Here is a 25,743-nt window from a genome sequence, read left to right as displayed (position 1 = left end):
TTCAGAAGATATAAATATGTCCTTCTTTCATCAGACTAGCAAGCTTATGCTGAAACTAACTATATTTATATACAGATCAAACTCATTAGAAAATTCATAAGTTCTAATTTGCGAGCTGCAAAAAGAATTTATTCAAAACCCAGAATTCCTACTCTAGCATCCTTTGATTTGATGAAATGGTTTACTTTGGCTGATAACAAAGATACTGTTATTTCCATATCATCACTTAGTTTTAACAGATATAAAATTATTGATGCAATTAATCTTTGTCTATAAATACCACAGCTGGAACTGACTGATTTTCACTGATTGCAATAAAGACTGCATTCCACTCAGTTAAAATCAACACAGTGTACATAAATGATATCTTATTTTGTGTGTGTGTGTTATACTCATGCCTTGCTCAATTCTAACCCCCTCCCCCATACAAAGGATAAATGCTGATTGATACCAAAGTGTAAATTTCCTAAAACTATAAAAGATGTTTGATTAATATTTCTTCCATTTGAAAAGGCTTGGAAAAAATGTCTGCTTCCTTCTCTAATATCCTGGATTAGCTCACTATGGATTGCCAGGTTTTTCAACTATTTCCATTCTTTTGATAACCACTTTTTTTATATTATTAATGAATTGAAAGACAAAAAGCAAATTGATATAATTAACACAAGTATTAGCTCTGCTTTTAATTTTATATATTATTTTTTAATATCTGATAATCTTTGCCACTATGCTGAGAAAGTGTGTTTGTCTCTCTTTGGTCAATGGGTATTGCTATAAGATAGTTATTAAGAGGTATAAAAAGTTAGACCACTACACTTCATAGATTTTAAGTAAAAATAAAAAATGGCAGATGGGAGATTACCACATATTACTGCCAAAGTGTCACAGAGCCTTCAACCTCAGATTTTGGGACTAGATAAAAATGGCCATAGGACTGCCCAAAATCCATGCAGAATATTGTTCTAACTTTTGTACTTTTGACATCATGTTATATGTAGAAGATTCTCTTCACTTCCTTAACTGCAGTATTCCTTCTGGTTGTGTGATTTGTTAATGTTCAGATTTTACCTAATTTGATGATAAATTAGGAAAAATCTGAACACTTACAAATCATAACCAGGACTCCAAGCCAGGATTTGTTTATATGAAAAATCTATGGCAGCTGTTAAAGTGTACACCTCTTCACCTCCTTTACTTGCAGTAATCCTTCTGGTTGTGTGATTTGTAAATGTTCAGATTTTTCCTAATTTGATGATTAAGAAAAATCTGAACACTTAAAAATCACAACCAGGACTCCAAGCCAAATAGCAGAACTACTTGGAGATTTAAATTTGTTTATATGAAAAATCTATGGCAGCTGTTAAAGTGTACAGTGATCTTGGGATAATTTTTTTTATTCATTAAGTACACATCTACTAGATGTTGTAGCAAAAACAAATTTTCAAAAAATCTCAGCTTCAGAATGTTGGAATGCATATTCTATTCAGCTATTTACAACCAATATTCTAACCATGACTAGCCTTAAAAATGAAGCAGTAAAAGCCAATCCAATTCATTATTGTAAACTGTATAATACTTATTAATACTGCTATGGCCAATTGGTTGAATGGCAGATACCCTCAACACATTAATAGGAATTGACATTAACAGTATGGTAATGGACAACGGAGGTGCTTCACGTTTCTTCTTAAAGCAACCAACCAAGAAGCTTAATATCAATGTAATAAAGGTTTGGGATCAATCAGTTGAAAAAACTAGATCAACCAATATCCTTTATAATATCAAAATAAGTTTGAACCTACACTGAGTTTGGCTTTGTATTAGCAACACACATGAATAGATGTCTGTGATGCTGAGGAACTCAAAGTTGGGAGCAGCTGATTGTAATTTGCACACAGGTAATTTGAGTGTCTGAAGGAAGAATGAAGTTAGCATTGAGATCTTTCTGGCTTAAAATGTGGAAATGATTGTTGGGGCAAGATGTTCAGGTGCCAGCTTCTTGACAATGGCAAACATGGTTAAGTGCTCCTGTTCTGTGGTGTAACAAGTCTACTGTGACTTGCTCAACGGCAGTCAAAAAACTAGCCAAAGGTTGTCTTTGATAAGCATTGTGTGACTCATCCCATAACATAGCAGCAATACAGCAGTGGCCCAGCTAATCAACCCATTAAAACATAGGAATAGCAAGACCAACATCCACAAACTGTGCACCAGTTCTTAGCTCATATAGGCTATCGATAGCTGTCATGGGTAGCAATGCTCACTGCAAAACACAAGAAACTACACCTTGCTTGGGGCTTGTCAGCACAAGCACTGGACCACCATTATGTAGAAATCTGTCGCCTGGTCTGATGAATCCCATTTCCAACTTTGTTGTGCTGATGAGCATATCCACATTTAGAGAGAGCAACATGAGGCCATGGCACCTGGATGCACTGCACCGTTGGTGTTTGGCAGGATGGAGGTGGTGTTGTTGTTGTTATGGGTTGGGTACTGTTTTTGTGGCATGCTATGAAAACAGTCCCCAAATCTGATCACCATTAATCAACAGCTTGATAGGGATACCTACCTTTCTATTGTCACCGACAAAGTACACTTCTTCACGAAGACAGTGTATCAAGCCAATTCTGGTGTCCATCACAGCATAGATCTTATAGTACTGCCAAAGAGCTGAGTTACTTACTCAAAAAGGTCACTCCCACTGTTTTGCATTTTGTAATTGTCAAGGACACATGTTTTTGTTGGGCCTTGATAAGATAATTACACATACAGGCTAATTAAGGATTGGAAAACCAAGTGTTCAGAGGAAAGACAAAGACAACAAAAAAATGAAATAGTAAAACAAGATAGCTTAGCAAAGAGGCAATAAGAGCAAGTTTACAATAAATGTGATATGAAAATAATAATAATTACACTGGTCATTAAAATGACATTTAAATAGGTTAAGATTTTGTTGTCATTTTAATAACTACTATTCTTATATTTTTCTCATATTGTACTTATTGTAAGCTTGCCCTTACTGCCTCTTTGTCAAGCTGTCTTGTTTTGTTATTTCATTATTTGTTGTATTCATCACTCCTTTGAACACTTGGTTTTTCAGTCCTTAATCGACCTGTCCAGTTGAGTTTGTGTTGTGGGTAGCCTTCGATACAAATTACACAAATTCATACAAAGTACTGAATATATTTATGTGTACTTTCTGTATGTAAGGAAAGTAATATAGCTAAACAGAATTCATTGATTCATAATGAGTTCCCCCCCCCCCTTTAATAATATTCCACCTAAGCAAAAATATTCAAACAGAACAAATGTACTTTATCTTTTAAAACTAATTGTAAAATATGACATCTGATTTTTTCACCTAACTTGGTGTATGGAAGTACACCAAATTAGCTGATAAAGTTGTCTATCATACTGTCATTTAAATTCTGACCTGTATCTTTATTTAATAATTTGAAATACAAAGGAAAGTCAGATTTACTTCCAACCCAAACACAAATCCACTCTAAGAGAAGTTTTAAGGTGGATGTTGATTGGATGAGGGATTCTTTGGCACATTGGCTACTTTGGTCAGGGCATTGGTTTGCTCATATGGCACTAAATGTGATTTATTTTTATTGTGTGTATATATATATTTGTTTAAGTATATGTTCATGGCTGTTTTTCAGGTTGAAAACCCCAAATAACTCATAAGTTCAGCCCATATTTGAGGATCTACAAACATTTCTCCAGTCCGAAGGGATTAAAACCCAGTCCTCTCCAAATAAGTGGTGGAAAAGACCATTGTTAATGATTACCATCACTGACAATGGTCTTAGATGTAGCTGTCTCTCAGTAAGACTAAAGGAAAGAAGTTTAGATGAATGACATTAATATGAATAGATTTTTTATTTTAAGATCAGTGGTTTCAATAGTCTTTTTCACGGAAAAATTCAAATCTGATTGCAGCTCTAAGAGCTCATCCTATGTTTATTTTACATTTATGATATAAGTATTCAAAACTGGGTGTATAAACATGACAATATTAAACATAAAAAAACAGAGATTCTAAATTTTATTTTGTAAAGCCAGATGAAAAGCAGTTTGTGGAAACAATGAATATTAAGAAAATGAAAAAGTGACTGCTGCTTTTTTATTTTTAGATAGTAGGGGGGGGAGGCATTTGTTGCGTAATGCTGTTTTGTGTTGGCAAATTCTTTGAAGTTCTTAAAAACCATAAATTTTATAGAGAGAGAGAGAGAGAGAGAGAGAGAGAGAGAGAACATAAACTGTTAAAAACATGTTATTAACACAAATTGATGCTTAATCCAGCAGTGTTCACATCCCAGTTTGTTGCAGTAAAGGGCATACTACTCCTGTCAGATGAACAACTTTTTTTTTTTATTTATGGGGGGAAAAAAAAGAAGAAAAGTCCATGGATTTTTTGAATTCCTCTTGCTGTATACCAATATATAATCTTTTCTTAATCAATTTCAATACTTTGTGTCTTAATTTTTACTTTTTAAATTAAGAAAATTATATATATTACTTCTACTGACAGCAAAGAAAAGAAAGTTATAGTGTAAAATATACACATGAAATTAAGCGTTTCTTCCCCCCCCCCCCCATTTTCCAGTACAAATAATGGTTAAGAACACAATATTGCACATTTTTGCATATATATTAAGTGTGGATCCAGAAATAGTAGCAACTTTTATTAAGTCTGCTTAAAATTAAGAAAAAAATGTCACAGTTAAAAAGTTAAACATGAAACTATTAAGTACTTCAACGTTAGAGTTCATAAAATCATTCAGCATGCAAAAATTCAAATTGCCTTGTCAGCTTGTTGGCAAAAATGCTTGGTTTTTTTCCACTCTGTATTCTGTTTGGAAGATATTTTATGAAATAAACAAATAAATGATAAAACCATTTTATGTAATAAATGAAAGTGGATGGTTATTTTTTTCCCCCTCTTGCTATTTAAGCTGTTATCTGCCATGTATTTTCTGTCAAGTTGATAAAGAGTCTATCACCTGGAAAAACTTGTTATTTATACTTTATTATTTACTCTATTTTTATTTAGTTTCTGCTATTTGAGTGAGAAGAAAACTAGGAGTTATTTTACTTATCTTATACAGGGTGTCTCAAAAATATTGGTACAAACATTTAGGGGCAGTAGGTAACATCTAAAGGAATGTGAATCGCATAGGAACCCCTAACTGGAAATGTCACCGTAAGTCGGCACATGGCGCTGTTCATCAGTTCACGAGAGGGAAAATTTCTGGTTTACTCATTCTAGCAGCAGAGGGCAATGTACAAGCCGCTCAACGAATTTATGGAGAAAGCTTCCCAGACAGACATGTACCGGACCACCGTTTGTTTGAGCGTGTGCATCAAAATTTGTGCTATTATAGGTCATTTAGAGGTAACAGGAATAGTGCGGGCAGACCACTTCGACGCGAACTCCCACTATGGAAGAAAGTGTGTTGAATGCCGTCCAGAATAATCCTACTACCAGCACACGTGCCGTTTCCTCTGGACGATCCCTTACATCAGTTTCTTCTCCAAAGGGTTCAGTTACTGCTCCCCCAAGATCATCCTGCACGTGTGGCTTTTGCACAGTGGTTTCTCCAAGAAAGTGTTCAACAAGACTTGAATTTTCCAGCCTATGTTTTGTTCACGGATGAGGCTTATTTCACTCGGGAAGGCTTATTCAATCAGCACAATGCTCATGTGTGGGCTCATAACAACCCACATGGTGTGCGCCACCATGCGGCACAACATCGCTTTGCAATAAATGTGTGTGCAGGTATGGTCGGTGACTGCTTAGTCAGCCCATACCTGTTACCATCCTGCATGAACTCCGCTAAATATCGGATCTTTCTTGAACAAGTTCTACCAGGGTTACTTGACAATGTTCCAGCAAATGTGAGACGCAACATTTGGTTTCAACATGACTGGGCTCCTGCCAGTTATGGAAGGTGTGTTCGTGACTATTTGAACAGGCATTATGTGCATCGATGGATTCGCCGTGGTGGACCCGTCGCCTGGCCCCCACGCTCATCTGATTTATCGAACCTTGATTTCTTTCTGTGGAGGCCATCAAATCTATCGTGTATGAATTGCCTGTGGAGACGGAAATGGATCTCATGGTGAGACTCGTCTGTGCTGCTGCTACTGTCAAAGAAACTCCAGGTGTGTTCGACCGTGTCCGCCAATTCATGCTGCGTCGGTGTCACACATGCATCGTGTCTCATGGTGGAACCTTCGAGCATCTGTTGTAACATCATGAAATGCATCCATCTTGTACTCCATTGTTAATATTATGTCAAATAAATGTTTGCCACTAATTACGTAAGTCGTGTCATTTCTGCTTCTTGTGCCTCTGCTACTACTTTCCCGTGATGTTTCCGGTTATGGGTTCCTAATGTGATTCACATTCCTTTAGATGTTACTTGCCTCCCCTAAACGTTTGTACCAATATTTTCGAGACACCCTGTATATATCTGTATTATTTAATATTTTTAGTTCTACTGGTCATTACATCAGTAGAACTTATCTGTTTTAAATTTAAAAAATTGAGTTTTTATGCAGTTTCAAATCCAGTTATCATTAAAGAAGATCCAGTTTTTTTAAAATAAAATAAGTGTAAATACTGCCCCCCCCCCTCGCTTTTTTTTTTTTTATTAGGGGAAAGGGCCTTTAACTTTCTGAATTCAAATGGTTTTTTTATTTATTTATTTTTTTTTGGAGAGGGATTTTGGATTAATTTCTGGTGGTGATAATCCGTATCTGCAATCTGAACGAAATGCAGCAAAATTACCTCATGTTTGATTATTTAAAGCTTATAACAAAGAAATGCTTATGTAATTTTGGAATTTTTTTCCATTATTATCCTTGAACTGATGTCTTGCAAACTGGAAAGAACAGTTTCAGAACAATGGAAAACTGTGTGTGACGGAAGCAAAGAAAGGAACCCCTGCAGAACTCCAAAAAGAACCTTAAGAGAGGTGTGTATGTGTGAGAGATCTTGTTCATCTAGTATGTGAATTACATAGGGATTAACTGAAAGAATATTTATATAGCTTGAAACTGTATATAAAAAAATTCTTTATATGCTCTGCACTCTTCTCATTTGTGCAGAGCATATAATATAAGAGCATGCATTCATTTCATAAAAAGATATGTAAATACAAAATAGCTATTCTTTTATATATGTATAAAAGTTCAGCAAAAGTGTGCAAGTATAAAATTTTCTGAATTTTTAATTATTTCTGTTAAAATACAGTAACAAAATCACCAATAATCAATGGTCAGTATTTTCTAATCACAGTGGAAGTGCTGTCATCCTTCAAACTATCACATGATGCTATGGCAAACGTATAGTTGCCATCCTGACTATAATAGAATAGTTCTTAATATCTCCCAACAACAAGAAAAAATTCTTCCCTTAAGTGCCAGCTTAAGGAAAGATACCTTTAAACTATGTTTAGCTGAAGAATTCGCATGTACATTTTGAACTCAGTAGTGGATTTAAAACAATTTAAGGAAATTATACCTGGAAATGAGGCTGATCATGATTCACTTTCACCATGGCATACCAAGAAATATGAATTTGGATAAAATACATTAAAGTCCAAAACAATATTATACTGGCCCCCAATAGTCATTAATTCTGAGTGTTAGCAGAACAATATTACTTTAAAATATTGTACCTACATCACTGTTAAATTACAGAAGCAGTTTTATATTTGCTTTAAATGTAACCTGCATTTACCATGTATTTCATACATTGTAAATGAGAACCAATTTTTTACTTACATCAACTGGCATTCAGTGAAATAAGTCACTCTTAATTCCAAACTTGTGCAAGAATAATTCAATATTTTTAACATGCAAATTAAATTTTACCAATTACCTTAGTAGGCTAGTAGTATTATTTTCTCTAATTTCTCTACAAATAAGTAGCATAGACATTACACATCCTAATCAGAAGTCTTTTTGATAACAGAAAAACTGATCGGCTATGATTCCCATTATACCTTTTACCACTTTATTATGTGCAACAGTTTAACCCAAACTTCATTATCTCCATCATAATTGATTTAAATGCTGAAGTTAAGAAAATTTATTATTATTATTTTCTTACTATAAGTTAAGTTAACCTTATAAAGAAATAAAAATTAATACTCTACAAATTACAAATAAATGTCAGCATCGCCCTCAATCAACCTTCATTTTTTTTACACAGTATAATTAGATTAGAAAAAAAGGAGAAATAATGTCTGACTGTTTATCACACTTTTTCAGCTGTTATGTGATAAAGGGCAATCAAAATGAGGTGAGGGAGGACAGTCCCAACGCTCGTGTGTACCTGGTCCCAAAGTTGTAATCACCACATGCACTGCCTGCAGTTTCTCATTTTTGGGAGGAACAGGACATATCTTGTAAGATACTTCATCATCTGGACGAGGAGCATATTCACCATCGATGCTGCAAGAACAAATACAATTATTCCTAATGTGCAACACAGTATACACAAAAAAAAAAAAAAGAAAGAAAAAAAGCTTTTTGCATAACATTTTTTTATTACACACAGAATATAAAGGCATATATATGTTTAATATTCTTAGTTAATGACAATATCATGAACCTTACATATATGCAGGGCCATACACTTGGGCCAAAGATTGAAAAAGTCCTTAAATACCAACAAAGGATGGATGATTTGAGGTTTTATGGCACATTGGAAACTTAGGCCATGTTACAAATCCAAGTTTAAGACATAAAAGAAAGTAAGAAAAGTATATGGCTAAAAGAAAAAAAAATCGCACAAAAGTTCAGATAAAACAATTGTTAGAATTGTGTCACAAGACACACATAAGAGGGTCATTAGCCCATAGTAGAAAAAAACACGAGAAGACCATGTCTTTATGATTCCTGTATTACATTCTTTATTTGTTTATTTACAGTCTGTTCATACCATAAATCTTGAAATTGGAAGTATAATGTATTATGCAGTCTGTATAGAGGTCTGACAAGCCAAGATCATATGTGGGTACTACTGATTAAACTGCAATATCAGCCAAATCATTTCCTTAACAGAAGTCAAATTCATGTTCATAGAAAGAGAATATATCTTCTGCTGAACCTGAAATAGAACTGGATGAGTAGTGTATCTCATTGCTGATACAGTTTATAACTAATAATACTACAGTAAACCCCCACTATTTGCGGTCGCTGATTTAATATAAAATTTAAAAAATGCGAATTTTAAAGCGCCGTGAACATTTTCCGCCATAAAAAAACATGGACGTGGCTAAAATTATCTTTCCCGGTCAAAACAGTGTTCAGTGGGTGGGGAGAGGGGGGGGACAAAATCGCGAGCGTAGATGTTTCTCGCTAATCCTTGTTCAGCACGTGTTGTGTGCTTGTCATGGAAGGTTTCGTCGTTTGTTTTTAATTTATATGCTTATAAATTGAATAAATTTATCAATTTATAAATTGATATACTTACAAAAGTGATAAATCTACCGTTTTGCAGTGTAAAACAGACTTTCGAGTGTGTTAACAGAACAAAGTGACTTTATTGTGGACAAGTTCTTTCTAACCCGTACAAAAATATGGCTACGAATAACGAGAAATGTGAATGTGGAATTATCAAAGAAGGTGATGACATTAGCGAATAAAATTGAGTTATTAGACAAAATTTTTAATGGTGAAAGTGTCTCCTCAGTGGCAAAACATTATAAAATCAATGAGTCAACGGTACGATCAATCAAGAAATCGGAAGAAAAAATCCGCCATAGTGTATGTGAAAATGTGCTAATTGCTTCAAAAATTCTGTCACTCATGATGTTAAATTAGAAAAAATGGAAAAAGCTTTAAATCTGTGGATAGAAGACCGAACTCAAAATAAAATTCCATTACGTTCACTCATCATTCGTAAAAGGGCAAAACTTTATCAACACTTTAGCGAAACTGGTGATAGCACTGGCGGGATAAGTTTTTTAGCTAGCAAAGACGCTGGTTTGAAAGATTTGTTTGAAATTTCTAATAAATATTACATTTAATATTAAATTGTTTCTTATTTTCATTTTGATGCCTCATGCTTGCATTTCACTATGTATTGTCTATGTACATATAATACATACATAAACAAAATTTTAGACTAGTTTTTCTTATATATTTCATACTTTGGAATGGAACCCCTTTATTACTATGGGAGCCAAAACTCAGTATTCGCGGCATTTCTCAGGAACGTAACCTCTGCGAATAGCGGGGGTTTACTGTACTTTGAGCCGACCGGGCTAGCCGAGTGGGTAAAGTACCTGCCCGGCAACCCAAAGGTCGCGGGTTCGATTCCCGCCCGCCTCGGGCTTGGATCAAAGTACTGCAAAAACCTTGGGAGGTGCAATATGGCCACAGAAGCCGATGCGCCAACAACTACCAAATCAAAAAAAAAAAAAAAAAAACTGTACTTTGAACTATGTGAAAGTTTCTGTTTACTGTCTTGGGTCACTGTTGCCCCTCCAGCTTGAGCTTATACTCACTTTGGAAACTGACATTATCCCAGAGTTGACCTAAACAGATCAAAAGAAAGAAAAAAAAAATGCAGAGTAGTTATTTTCTTATTTCTTTACTAAATTCCTGCTTTTGGGCTACCATGGTGGAACTAGAAATCCCTCCCTACCAGACTGCTCCCATGTGATCTTTAACAACCATACCAAATCAGCCATTGGGCCCCCTCAAACTACCCCCATTGTGAAGAGGGATCTAGATATATAATAGTTTTACCACTGAACTCAATATAATAGGATTATATTATACAAATAACAAAACTTGTTTTCAGTTGGAAGTTTGCTTCCACATAGCTTGGCTACTCATTTAATAAATTATTTAAAAGTTAAAGATCTGGGAGTTACCTTTACAGCTGGATATGGGTTTTAAAAACATATCAGGAATATATTACATCAAGTGAAAAAACAAATTGGCCTCATCAAAAGGCAGACCTACAGATTTAAGAGATCCTGAGTTCTCTGTGCTCTTATTCAAAGTAACTGTGCTCCCTGTACTGGAGTTCGTTGCTCCTATATGGAACCCACACTACACATATTTGATACAGCAAATTGAATCCCTGCAAATTAAATTCATCCACTATCTTTCCAGACATAATCCCATATTTTACCATGGGATTTTCTATCCGAATCTCTGCTCTTACTTCAAGCTTCAATCTTTGAAAACTCTGCGAACTGTTGTGGATCTAAAGCAGTTTTATCACATCTTCACTGGTTCAACCTACCTGCTTGATCTTCTTTGCCATATTTATCTTTATGTTCCAGCAGTGGCTACAAGAGATCTACTTTCCACATCAGTAACTCTAGGACAGCGATTTCCAAGAACTCCTCCTTCAAAAGAACTATGACACTAATGAACAAATATGATCTGGATATGGCTATGGACAAGAAAGTTTTTTTACAGAACTATCTGGAGCAGGTTAATGGATGTGTACAAGGTGGAAGTTGTTCTTTTAATTTTGTGTGTGATGCCTCCTGCTGCTGCCTGCTTTCTGAGATTCTCTTCAGGATACTGGACTAATGATGTCGTGAATTCCTTTGATTTCTTTGAATTTTTGCAAGAAAAACAAAAAAAAAAAAAAATTGCCCTAACATTTTTATTTTTGAGTATTAATATTAATAGCATGTTTATAGTGTTCTTTGGGCTAACAGAGCCCAGTAATAAGGATTATATTATATGATGATTATATTTATATGAATTACATCATTAAAAAATAAGTTGTGTTGAAAGTCTGTGATTGGTATAGTTAAAAAGTTGTTAAAGTAGGCGCTAATGCAGTATACTCAGGGCCCTTTAGGGTAAGGCCAAGTAGACACTGGCCTAGGACTGCCAAGGTTTAAAGGGTGCCAATGCCCCTGCTCCTCCCAAAAACAAAGCCCACAAGAAAAATTGTGTATTACAAACACATGAAAAAAAAATTTTTTTCATGTGTTTGTAAATAACACATGAAAAAAAAAAAAAAAAATGTTAAAACAAACAATATTAAATTCAAAATTAAAACTTTTAGGAGTTAGTTTTACTTTACATATTTTTAAACAATGTTTCAAAACAGCCTTCTACCATCTTAATTTGCAACTGCTATATTTATTTATGAGACTAAATAGGGTCAAAGAAATTTAATTGCAGATCTTTGTTTTTTTTACTTGCTGAAATGTTTATTGTTGAATATTCATATTATAATATTATATTCTGTGCAATTTACAGGTATAATACTGCATTGCTATGCCTTTTCAACAAAGACCATTGCATATTAGAACAGTAAATTTATTTTTAATCCTTCGTCGCATGCAATGCTTTTTTGTAATGAGACTGGGCACAATTGTGTCTAAGAGACACATCAAGTTGTTTGGCCAGTGTGAAGCTTCCAATCATGCGAGAGTGTAAGTTCTTCACAAATGTATACTTCAATATATTCCCCATGTATTTTGTGCTTTTCAGTTCTACTGACAGGGTATTTTTGAAAAAATATGCCATTCTAAACCTTGAAATTGGACCCCCATCGTGTCCATTTATTACATCATGGGGAATAAAGTAACAGCAAAACTATATAAGTGGTCAAATTTCAAAACCGCAGGGGGTAGAAAGGTGTCTCTTCAAAGATACTACCTTTAAATAGACTAGTGGATTTTTGTAAGCTTCTGTTCGTGCAGTGCCATCTTCCATCTATCCCATGCCTTATTTTACCTGTTTCTTTTTTCATGAGGTTATTACCTGCAGGGCAGTAAGGCATGTTGTTTATAACTAATTAAAACAAAAAAAAAAAATAACTTGGTAAGCTTCCTCATCGAGTAGATTCTATTAAATTTGTAAAAAGCATTAACCCTAAAACCTAAAATTATTTAAATATTTATAAGTGTTTAATGAATGTTATTTAATATTATTTCGTTTCCTTTTTTTATTAATTTTTGTTTTTTTTTTTCATTTAATTTTTAGTTCATTTAAAAATTAATGAGATTAAAAAAATATTGGATGGGAATTGAACCTGCCCTTCAAAAAACAAGTCTTGCCATTGTGTTTTATTTTTTTCTAGTGTTGATTAATTACCAAAAAAATTTTTAGAAAAAAGAAACTTTCTGGAGTAGAAAATCAGAAAATGATGCATTTATGGATAAATACAAAGGTGATCTCACAGAGTTTTTTTAAAAAAAATCAAGTGAATGAATGTAAGCATCAACAAATAAAGCAGAATTCTGAAGTTAACAACAAGCATCATAAAGATCCTGTAGAAACTGTAAATCTAGAAAGTGAGAAAGTATTGAGAGTTACCAAAAGAAGTTCAAGTTCAAATATTGAAAGCGCAGATAAATTTGAACAAACTTCTATTCAGCAAGCTTCACAGGATTATGAAGATGTTGGAAAATGGCCTGAAAATATGAAATCCATGACAGACTTGCTAATAAGAATTGGCCCAAATCAAAAAACAGATTATAGTCAAAGATGATTGGACTGCAGGAAGTTTTATTTTAGCCAGCGAGTTATAAATTACTGGAATAAGTTGCCTTCATGGGTGGTAGAGGTCGACAGTTTGGGGAAATTCAAAGTCATCTGGATAGTACTTTCGGGTAAGGGAAGCGCATAGGATGATAGGTTTAATTTCCTTTTTTTTTTTATTAATTATTATTATTTATTTATTTTTTTGTTTGTTTTAATCATTGTTTTGTTCCGTTTTTTTTTTTTTTTTTTTGGGCTGGTGCAGCATAAGCCATAGGCTTTCTTGCACCATGTGGCCATTACTAATACTAATGATAGAAACAGAAAATTTGGTCCAACTTACTACTATTGAATACTTCCCAATGACGAAAAATATCATCGCAATTGGTTGGTATATTCCAAATCTAAGGATGCAGTTTTTTGCTTTTGCTGCAAATTGTTTTCTGAAATAAAAGTTGCACTAACATATGAAGGTCTGAATGACTGGAAAAATATAAAGTATACGTTAAATGCAAACTAATAAAGAACACTCGGGTGCTTATAACACCTGGAAAGAGTTCATAAAAAGAATTGATAGCTCTGCAGAAAAAGATTAATGAAAATATTAAACACTGGAGGAACATTTTAGAAAGGATTTTCTTGATCATAAAACTGCATAGAACACAAAATTTAGCATTACATGGAACATCCGATGGGTTGTATGAGGATAATAACGAAAATATTTTAGATTGTCAACAGAATATGCCAGTAATGAAAGAACACAAGAAAGATAAGTAAAGAAACTCATCAACATTATTTGGGTAAAAACATTAAAAATGAAATTATAGATCTCTTAAACATTGCTATTAAGGAAAGTATGTTAAAGAAGTTGAAAAAATACGAATATTATTCAATAATTGTCGACTGCACATCTGATCTGTCACACACTGAGCAAATGACAATAGTAGTGTGCTTTGTAAATATACTACCTGCACCAAATCATAAGAGAAGTTATGGAGATCTGTGAGCATTTTTTAGGATTCATAAATATTAATAATAGTGCTGGTAAAGGACTGACGGACAAAATATTTGAAGTTTTACAAAAGTATGATCTTTCACTGAGTGACTTAAGAGGTCAAGTATACAACAACAGCTCAAACATGTGTGGAAAGCATAATGGTGTACAGAGTTGCATATTGTCGTCATACCTAAGAACATTCTTTGTACCATGCTTTTTTGCATTCCTTGAAATTTAGTAATAAATGACACAGTTGTGTTGAATCTGTGTAATTTTTTTGATACTGTACAGCATCTTTACACTTTTTTTCTAGTCATCTCCACAAAGGTGGAATACTTTAAAGATATGTTAAAGGGTTAACCTTAAAAGCACTTAGTTATACCAGATGGACCAGTCATCTGGAAGCAATAAAACCATTGAGATACAAACCGGAAGAAATAATAGAATCTTCAGAAAGTTTTTTGAATGTGCAACAACAATTGCGACATCAACAATAGCAAAAAATAAATCTGAAGCAAGTATTTTATTAAAGAATATTGCAAAATTTAAATTTATTTGTTCATTAATTATTTGGTATAATGTGTAAAGCAACATGAATATAACAAGTAAAAAGTTTTAGAAGAAATCAGTATAGATTTTACAAATGCAAATTTTCACAATACTGACTCGAAGTATCCTCAAGATTGCAGAAGTGAAAAGATATGTATCAGAAATGTATCCTCAAGATTACAGAACGTTTGAAAATGTCATAAAGGAAGCAGAAAAAATTGCAACCATATTGGAGATTGAAAAAGATTTCGAAAAAACCAGAACTCTAAGGCAAATGGTCATGCTTACATATGAAAGTAATGATGAAACTGTAACTGATGAAAAAGAAAATTTTAAATTTAATTTCTTTTATAACATTCTAGACAATGCAATAAATGCTTTAAAGGATCATTTTGATTTAATGACGAAACATAATTATAAATAATATATAAGTAAATGCAAGAGGATGGATGACAATGAACTTTTAAAAAATTGCATGGACTGGGAAATGCTTCTAACAGATGAAAATGAAAAAGATATATTGTGAAGAGATTTATTTAATGAAATAAGATACTTAGTGTTAGTAAGCTAGATAATCTTGTAATAACTGAGAGTAAAGTGGAGGAGAAATTGTTGAAGATAAACACAAGAAAGGCACCTAGGATGGATGGAATTTATCCAGTTATATAAAAGGAGGCAGCAAAGGAAGTAAGCAAACCCTTAGCCATAATTATGAGAGCTTTCCTGGACTCAGGGGAGGTAGCCATGTACTGGAGATGTGCAAATGTGACCCCAATCCACAAAGGAGGATAAAGGGAGGCACAGGTAATTACAGACCTGTTAGTTTAACTTCTGTTCCAGGGAAATTAACGGAGGCACTGATTAAAGAAGCACTGCAGGATCATCTAGACAAGACTTCAGTTATAGCTCGGACACAGCATGGGTTTGTTAAGGGGAAGCCTTGTCTGACTAATTTGATTGGATACTATGATATAGTCACAAATTAACTGGATGCAAAGAATAATTTTGATATCATATATTTGGATCTTAGAAAAGCCTTTGATACTGCTCTACAAGGAAGATTGCTGCACAAATTGGAGCAGTGTGGCATTGGAGGCAAATGGATAAAGAGATGGTTGAGTGGGAAAAGAGAGAGAGAGTGGTAATCAATGGAAACTGCTCTTCATGGACTAATGTTATTAGTGGAGTCCCTCAGGGTTCAGTGTTCGGTCCATTGTTGTTTTCTGTATTTATAAATGATATTGATGATGGTATATCAGGCGTAATGTCCAAGTTTGCAGACGATACAAAGGTTAGCAGGGTTGTTAATGACACTGACAGTATGCTGCTGCAACAGGATCTAGAAAAGTTGAGCAGATGAGCTGAGAGGTGGCAAATGATGTTTAACACTGACAAATGTAAAGTACTACATATGGGAAGCAGTAATCCCAGAGTAACGTATCAACTCTTTGGTACCACACTGACAGCGGTAGAGAATGAAAAGGACCTGGGGGTAATTGTGCAGGCAGATATGAAGTTTTCTGAGCAGTGCAGATGGTCTGCAAGAGTAGCTCATGGTGTCTTGTCAATGATATACAGGAATTTTTCTAGCAAGGATAAGGAGGTGATTATCCCCTTGTATAAGGCAATGGTCAGGCCACACTTTGAGTACTGTGTACAGGTCTGGAGGCCTCATTTTAAGAAGGATGTAGAGTTGTTGGAACGAGTACAGAGAAGGGAAACAAGATTAGTGAATGTAACAAAGGGTTGCTCTTACGAACAAAGGCTTACGTTTTGAAAATTATGGTGTCTGGAGACTAGGCACCTGCAAGGTGATCTGATTGAGGTGTATAATGCCTTGAATGGTTTGAGCATGCTCAACGTAGATGGGATTCTTACTCTTTTTCAGAATGATCGCCTGAGGGCATGAATTCAAATTGAGGAAAGACAGTTGTAGGATAGATGTGTGGAAGTTTGCCTTTAGCCAGCAGGTAGAACAAATTTCCATCTGTCATTGTAGAAGTTGATAGCTTAAATAGATTCAAGGCAGAACTTGACAAACATTTGGAGTGACTGGATGGGTGAAATAAGGGTTTTTTTTTTTTTTTTTCTGGCTGATGCTATATAAGCTTGCTTTTTTGCATCATGTGCCAATGCTATCCTTATGAAAATTCTTGAATTTCTTTGTGAAAAAAATTTTACATCTTCACTACCTAACTTGTTCACAGCTCTGCATATTTTGCTGATATTACCTTTTTCTGTGGCAGTGCAGAAAGGAATTTTTCATAGTTAAAATTAATAAAAATGCATTTAAGGACAACAATGACTCAAGATTGGATGGATTATCAATGCTATTAATTGAATGGGTATTGTTGAAAGAGCTTGATTTGGAAGATATGATAATAAATTTGCAGCCATAAAAGCTCAAAAAATTTTACTTTAAATGTCTAATTGTTAAAAGTTTTAATAAATGTCAAAAAGTTGTACTTTAACATGTTGTAGACATGTTAAAGCACAACTTTTATTGTAAATGTCTAATTGTCAAAAATTTTAATAAATGTCAAAAATTTGTGCTTGAACACGTAAACATTTGTTTTGTATACTGTGTGCTTGAGAGCTTGATTTTTCATTTGAATTAAAAGTTCTTACGAAGTTTTATTTTGTATTTTTAATTTAGTGTTATATTGCATATAACTTACTTTTTGTAAGAAAATAAAATGTAGAATGAATCATTCTGAAAAATGAAAATCTTCGCATCGGTGGGAGAAGGGTGCAATCAGTCAAAGTGGCCTAGGGCGACCATAGGCGCTTGAGCTGGCCCCGAGTATACTTTCATCTTAATTCACTTTGAAAGTTAAGACTATTGTGTTGGTCTGCTGCACAAATTCATATCAGTTTTGTTACATACACATTAGACATTTAACAAAGATCTAAATAACGTTCTTACTCTGAAATGTGGAAAAAAATATCCTCAGTTCCAGAGTCTGGTATGATAAAGCCATGGCCCTTCTGACGACAGAAATATTTAACTTTGCCATGCTGTGTAGGATTTGCTAGAGCTCTTTCTGATCTGGAAAATATAATAATAGAGGCATCTTGAATTAAATAATTTAATATAAATTCCATTAAAATAAGTAATTAACTGTTATAATACTGAATGCCATGTGACTTGTGGGGCTCATTTTGAATGCCTGTAGGATTCATAGGAGATTCTTCCAGAGATTCTCTGCCCATTTGTGCACTGATACACAATAATAAATGCACAATTTTCATTTCCATTTTTTTCTTTAATCTGCCTACTTCTTTTGAATAATCCTGTAATATAATATAGTAATCCATTCTTGCCACGTGTTATCACTTTCCCCACCACTCTTAATGTAATAGCTTTTCAGCTACATTTCTTTACGTCATCACTCCTGGACTTGATCTTTTCTTTTCAGTTTTAACTATAAAAAGAAAAGGTTTTTAAATAATTCTAAAATGCTTAAAAATCACCATAAACACACTATTTCTTTAGCTCTTCTTAATTAAGGAAAACTTGTGTGGCTTTTGTTTCCTTTATGCCAAGCCAAAAGAGGAACAGAAGGTGTAGTAAGTTTATTTTTCAAAATTCTGTGTATTAACGATATTACAGTTTGGTTTTCAAAACAATTTTTCACCTCCCTATTTCCTGTACTGATACTATATGTACGCCGGTAAAAAGAAAAATACTGTATTTGTGAAAGACGGTATTGTACAAATTACTTACCAGCGGCAACAGAACGAAATTATCTAGCAATGCAGACAAAATACCACGACACCGGTATTTAAATTAAATCATTAACATTTATCGATCTTAATAACTGATTCGTATGTTAGACATTTTCTTATTTGTTCCCTTGCAACTAAGATTCCCTCGCTGTAAATGTACAAATAAGTAAATAAAATTCAATTACGTTATGACTTGACAAGTACAGGTCACTGATGAAAAAAAGCCGTGAATTAGGGTTGAAATTGAAAGTGTCTGCAATTCTGCCCAGACACGATAGGAGGGAGTATATGATGAGAGCCCTGTCAATCAATTCGGCCCTGGAAAGATTGTGCAGGGCTCAAGGGGTAGAATTTTTTTCAGCCTGGTCTGTACTTGTTAACAGGAGAGACTGCTTCTACAGGGATGGGATACACTTAAATAGAAAGGGTGCAAGAATGTTTGCTGATGCTATCGAGGCAATGTTAGGTGGGTCGGAAAACTGCTAGATTGGGGGGATACAAGGACTAATAGATTAACAGTAGCCACTGGCAGAGGTGAAAGTGATTCTTGCACTGCTTCTATTGGAATGAGCCGCAGCCTGGAAAATAAGATGCAGGATATTTCAGAGACTGCTGGGAATCATTGGGGTACAAGTAAACACATGGGTTGTGTTAGGGTAGCTAAGAAAAAGAACAGGTGCATGTATACTTGTGTGTACACCAATGCTAGGAGTTTAGTAAATAAATTTGATGAATTTGAGGTGTTGCTCAAAACATCAAAGGCAGATATTGTGGGGATTTCAGAGACGTGGTGTCACACAGATATAAGAAATGCAGAACTGGAATTTGGGGAGTACAATGTCTACAGAAAGGATAGACAGGATAGGAAGGGAGGAGGGGTTATGCTATTAGTTAAAAAACACATAAAATCCAAGGAAGTGAAGCCAGTCGACATCGCTGGACAGTGCAGTGTCGAGTCAGTTTGGTGTGACATAAGCATTGGGAGATCAAAATTGAGAGTAGGAGTGTGCTATAGGCCTAATGACTCTGATGAGTATAATAAGAAACTGTTCGGAGAAATAGAGTGGGCCAGTAAATCAGAGAGTCTTATAATGGGGGATTTTAATTTCCCAGATATTGACTGGAATTTGGGGGCTGGTCACTCACACAGTAGCAAGGCTTTTGTGGATTTATTGGATGATTGTTTTCTACATCAGCATGTTCGGGAGGCAACTAGAGGGAGTAATACTCTTGATTTGATTATCAGTAGTGATTCTTCATGCATTAAGAATCTGCAGATAAATGAACCACTTGGTGGCAGTGATCACAGTGTGCTGAAGTGGGAGTTACTCAAAGAGGTAACTACCATTAGGGGTAAAGGGAAGGGGTATTGCTTTCGTAAAGGGGACTACAATGGACTGAGACAGTATTTAAATTCTATACAGTGGGATCAACTGATGATATTGCCAACAGCAAATTCAAAATGGGAAGCATTCAAAGAACTTATCGTGGAAGCTACAAGGCTTTACATACCAACTAAGAAATATTGTTCAAGGTTTAGGCCTAAATGGTTGTCAGATGAACTAATGAGGCATATGGCAGAGAAGAAAAATGCATGGGATACATACAAATTAACACGTGACACGGACGCCTATGATAGATACAAGTTGATCTGTAACCAAGTTACAAAGGAGGTTAGGCAGGCGAAGGCAGATTACGAGAGATCCTTGGCAAGGGATGCGAAGAAAAACAGAAAAGAGTTCTTTACTTATGTAAACTCTAGAAGGAAGGGGATGAATCAGATTGGTCCACTTGAGATCGATGGGTCAACTGTTGATGACCCTGCTCGGGTAGCTAACAAACTAAATGAATATTTTGCATCGACATTCACACATGAGGAGTTATTCAGCGAGGGGAATGCCAGAGGTGTATTCAACTCTAGCAGTAAGCTAGAGAATCTTGTAATAACTGAGAGCAAAGTGGAGGAGAAATTGTTGAAGATAAACACAAGAAAGGCACCTGGGGTGGATGGGATCTATCCAGTTATATTAAAGGAGGCAGCAAAGGAGGTAAGCAAACCCTTAGCCATAATTATGAGAGCTTCCTTGGACTCAGGGGAGGTACCCATTGACTGGAGATGTGCAAATGTGACCCCAATTCACAAAGGGGGATCAAAGGCTGACACAAGTAATTATAGACCTGTGAGTTTAACTTCTGTTCCCGGAAAATTAATGGAGGCACTGGTGAAAGAAGCACTGCAGGATCATCTAGACAAGACTTCAGTTATAGCTAGGACACAGCATGGTTTTGTTAAGGGGAAGTCTTGCCTGACCAATTTGATTGGATACTATGATGCAGTCACAAAAGAACTGGATGCAGGGAATAACTTTGATATTATATACTTGGATCTTAGAAAGGCTTTTGATACTGTTGCACATGGAAGACTGCTGCACAAATTGGAGCAGTGTGGCATTGGAGGCAAGTTGCTGCTATGGATAAAGGGGTGGTTGAGGGGGAGAAGACAGAGAGTGGTAATCAATGGACACTGCTCATCGTGGACTAATGTTATTAGTGGAGTCCCTCAGGGTTCAGTATTGGGGCCTTTATTGTTTTCTGTATTTATAAATGATATTGATGATGGTATATCAGGCTTAATGTCCAAGTTTGCAGACGATACGAAGGTTGGCAGGGTTGTCAAAGACACTACTGACACTATGCTGCTGCAACAGGATTTGGAAAGGTTGAGCAGATGGGCTTCGAGGTGGCAAATGAAGTTTAACATTGACAAATGTAAAGTACTACATATGGGAAACAGCAACCCCAGAGCAACGTATCAACTCTGTGGTACTACACTGACAGTGGTAGAGAATGAAAGGGACCTGGGGGTGGTGGTGCAGGCAGATATGAAGTTCTCTGAGCAGTGCAGACGAGCTGCAAGAGTAGCTCATGGTGTATTGTCAATGATATATAGGAATTTTTCTAGCAGGGATAAGGAGGTGATTATTCCCTTGTATAAGGCAATGGTCAGGCCACACCTAGAGTACTGTATACAGGCCTGGAGGCCTCATTTCAGGAAGGATGTAGAGCTGCTGGAACGAGTACAGAGAAGGGCAACTAGATTGGTGAATGGGACAAAGGGGTTCTCTTACGAAGAAAGGCTTAAGTTTTGCAAATTACAGTGTCTGGAAACTAGGCACCAGCGGGGTGATCTGATAGAGGTGTACAAAGCCTTGCATGGTTTGAGCATGCTCAATGCTGATGGGATTCTTCCTCTAGCTCAGAAAAATCACCTGAGAGGGCATAAATTCAAATTGAGGAAAGACAGATGTAGGATAGATGTGCGGAAATTTGCCTTTAGCCAGCGGGTGGTTGGTGGGTGGAACAGACTTCCATCCCTTGTCGTGGAAGTTGATAGCCTAAATAAGTTTAAGGCTCAGCTGGACAGGTATTTCGAACGAACAGAGGGGTGAAGTGGAAGTGGTTATTTTTATTTATTTATGTTACTTTTTTTTTTTTTTTTTTTTTTTTTTTTTGGCTGATGCTGCATAAGCTTGCTTTCTTGCATCAAATGCCTCTACTAATGCTAATGCTAATGCTAATGAACAGCGTTCCTGCTAGTTAAAGAACAATTAGTGCAATTGTGAAAATTCCATTTGTACCAATTCAGTATACTCGAACGATGGAAAAATAAATGGACCAAAATAAAATGAAAATACAGCATTCTGTGTTGCAACATTAAGTAAAGAACTGTATTACAGCCGCGGGAAGACAGCGGTTACCAAATAATTTAAACAATTTTCGCATTTCGTGCGTAGACCTCTCGAAATGATCTCCCCTCCCCCCGTTCATCTTGGTAACAACGCTTACTGGACCTTGCCGCCTCCTTAAACAAACTTAAAAGTGGAAGAATAAAAATTTGCCCCATTTGTAAGACGGCCAAACCAACAATCACTACAGGGCGATAATGTCACAGCTGGGGCCACCGTTACAAAGTTCACTAACCTCTGTATTTAAATAAGCTTCTGTCGAACGTGCTTGAGTTCATTAACCTCGCACACCGAAGGGACCATCATTAATTCCACCATAAAACTGTATAATCATCGCTCTGTTCTACGAGCCAACTAACATATAAACCTATATATCTCGGCCCTATTATATTTTTTCAACTCTTTTCTTCGCCTAACCCAAATATTCTATTTTCCTTCCATTATAATAATTTATGCCACCATCAATTGGTAGCAAATCGATCTACCAATTTTTTGTGAATTACGTTTACTAATTTCTCTGTATTATACAGTTTATGATACAGCCATCAAGATTTCAAAAAATCAAATTGTTACTAAATTTAGAAAATAGTGCGATTGCTCGACTACAACAGTTGTTTTATCAGCGGCTTCTCTCCCCCCCCACTTTTTAAATCTTTTTTTACGGTACATGGTTAATGAACGAAATTTGAGGGGGAAGCACTTCAACGTGTTAGTTAAGATTTCCTTGTGAGAACTGGCGTTAGTTAGTATTAGTGATAGGCATATAATTGCAAAAACTGATTTGATAATTATTTCATTCAAGTGAAATAATTATGCTCATCACTAGTTAAAATGCGCTCTCTTCCATTTTAACCCTGTACACCAAGCGCTTCCCCACCCCCTCAAAAAAAAAAAAACCCACTATGGTAATCCGTAAGAACTGCATTGCGGGGAGAGAATAATAAAATAACACGATAATCATAAATAAACCTGAAATATCAGGTTTATTTATAATTACCATGTCACCTGAATATATCAGAAATCTTAAGATATCACGCAATGAAGCTATCTTCCTTTGAATAATTTAATTAGAGTGCGCATTATTCAAATAGAAAGTTAATAAATCCAAACTTATTAATTAATCGTATCAGTTAATACGATAAGTTTGTACAAATACCAATGGCGCCAACTCGGGTAATTTTTAATGATTTCTTTTTTTTTATTTATTTATATATATATATATATATTTTTTTTTTTTTTTTTCTTACTAAAATCACTTGGAATTAGTCGAGATAAAACGAACAAAATTTAATTAACCTGAACTGACTAATGGCTACTATGTTAAAGCACTGAATTCAGACAAACTCAGGTCAGGGCTCCGAATGGCGTTATTACCTCGCGTGCAAATACAACCAATTTCATTAAAAAAAAAAGAAAAAAAAAAAACAGTAAAATCGAACTCACGCTGAGAAGGTGCGGGTCCGTCGAGTGATGATAGGACTCGGAATCTGGAAGAGCCTCGCTGGAGACCCATACGGAGACTTGGTGGGCGATGACAACAGGTCCAGTCCTTTTTCCGGACGAGGACGCAGTGGGATGTTTACTGGCTCTGAAGGGGATTCCGACATCTGAAATAAAATGCAAAGATTTCTTCAGTCGACATCTATATTATCTTTTAGAAATTGCAATTGTGAAATGCTGGAATAATTGCATGATTATTACAGTAAGTTGTTTAAATCCGGTATCCTCCAGGAAGCTCTGGCGGAGACAAGCCAGAGAATAATGGGCAGCCTGGCTACCTCCTAGTGGTGTGTGCAGAGGCGGATTTAACGGCGGGCGCGCCCTGGGCCCCGACTTCTGAAGGGCCCACGCAAAATACCAACAAATTAGTTGAACATATTAGTTCAAAACTTTGTGATTATTATTATGCTATTATTAATAATATATAATATTTTTTATTTATTTAAAAAATGGTTAATATGTACTGTAGTTTTATTTTCCCTGTCCTTCTCTTTTTTTTAAGGGGCCCAATATTTTCTTCTGCGCCCGGGGCCTCAACCGACCTTAATCCGCTTCTGGGTGTGTGCGGGCAACGTGGAGTCCCACCAGGGGCCCTGCAGCTAAATGCCAGGACACACAACAGAACCTAACGCAATATGTCATATACAGCACAACACTTTTCTGGCATTTACAGTAGTACTGTATTCCTTCACAGCGAACATATGGCGCAGATGTGGGAAACCACAGGTGGCACCTGACCCTAATACTATACACATCCTTGAGGACTGGGAGGTGCTGAATTTTCAAAAGCGATACTACCTTTTAGAGGAGCAAATTTAAGCACAAATAGCTGTTCTCAGTTACCATCTGTAAATATTTTCAATGACTATCTTGTCCTTTCATTTATTTTTTGTGGCCAGGTCTTAAATTGCATGGATAATGCTAATTATCACAGGAAGAACAAACTTGCCTTGGTAACGGGTTGCTCTGGTATTGCATTACTTTCATCTATATTACGCCGACCGGGATAGCCGGGTGGGTAAAGTGCCTGCCTGGCAACCCAAAGGTCGCGGGTTCGAATCCCGCCTCGGGCTTGGATCAAAGTGCTGCAAAAACCTTGTGAGGTGCATTATGGCCACAGAAGCCGATGCGCCAACAACTACCAAAAAAAAAAAAAAAAAAAAAAATCTATATTACAAACTTTGAAAACTGATTATGTATACAAGATGGCAGCTTACATCTGTTTACTGGCCCATAGTGGAGACCACCAGTTACCTAATGAGAGACTTATACCAAGCTGCCATAAGTCTCCCATTTTTTTAAAGAAATTCCGAATCTTTTGGAGACGCAATCTGTTTGAAAGTAGTGCATTAACAGGGCAATAGTTGCAGATTCCCAGAATTAAGACCATTGCAGTATCAATGCAATTTAAAACGACGAGAAGGTTCTGCAAGCATCTTACAAAGAAAGAAATTTCACTCATTTTTTTTAAGATGGTTTCTTAACGATATTTTAAACGGATCCTTGAAGACAAATTGCGATCATTTATACGAATGTCACTAGATTGTTTTATTAAAATTTCCGGTTTGTAAAGTGCCGGATTTTAGGTTTACTGTATTATGAATTACATATTCGTGCATTGCACATCACCTATTTTCAAATATCTCCTACCTCGGTATATTTACCAACCAGCATCACTTATACTGTTTTCTCCTTCTGAGGTTATCTGCTCTCATCGAATGATTATAAAAATCA

At 35.6% G+C, this 25,743-nt stretch overlaps 1 protein-coding gene across 1 annotated transcript; it reads right to left on the bottom strand.

Annotated features, from left to right (window-relative positions):
- Positions 1 to 7,228: 7,228 nt before the first annotated feature.
- LOC150086337 (calcium-regulated heat stable protein 1-like) lies at positions 7,229 to 24,129 on the bottom strand. Its single transcript, XM_090371310.1, has 3 exons — positions 23,953 to 24,129; positions 17,961 to 18,083; positions 7,229 to 8,472 (listed from the first exon to the last, which is right to left on the bottom strand). Exons 1-3 carry the CDS (start codon positions 24,114 to 24,116, stop codon positions 8,286 to 8,288), a joined length of 474 nt encoding a protein of 157 aa, XP_090227436.1. The 5' UTR covers positions 24,117 to 24,129; the 3' UTR covers positions 7,229 to 8,285.
- Positions 24,130 to 25,743: the final 1,614 nt, after the last annotated feature.

Source organism: Mastigoproctus giganteus, chromosome 4, assembly GCF_048544385.1.
Source record: "Mastigoproctus giganteus isolate SK-2022 chromosome 4, ASM4854438v1, whole genome shotgun sequence".
NCBI lineage: Eukaryota > Metazoa > Arthropoda > Arachnida > Uropygi > Thelyphonidae > Mastigoproctus > Mastigoproctus giganteus.
This window is presented reverse-complemented; position numbering and strand designations above follow the sequence as displayed.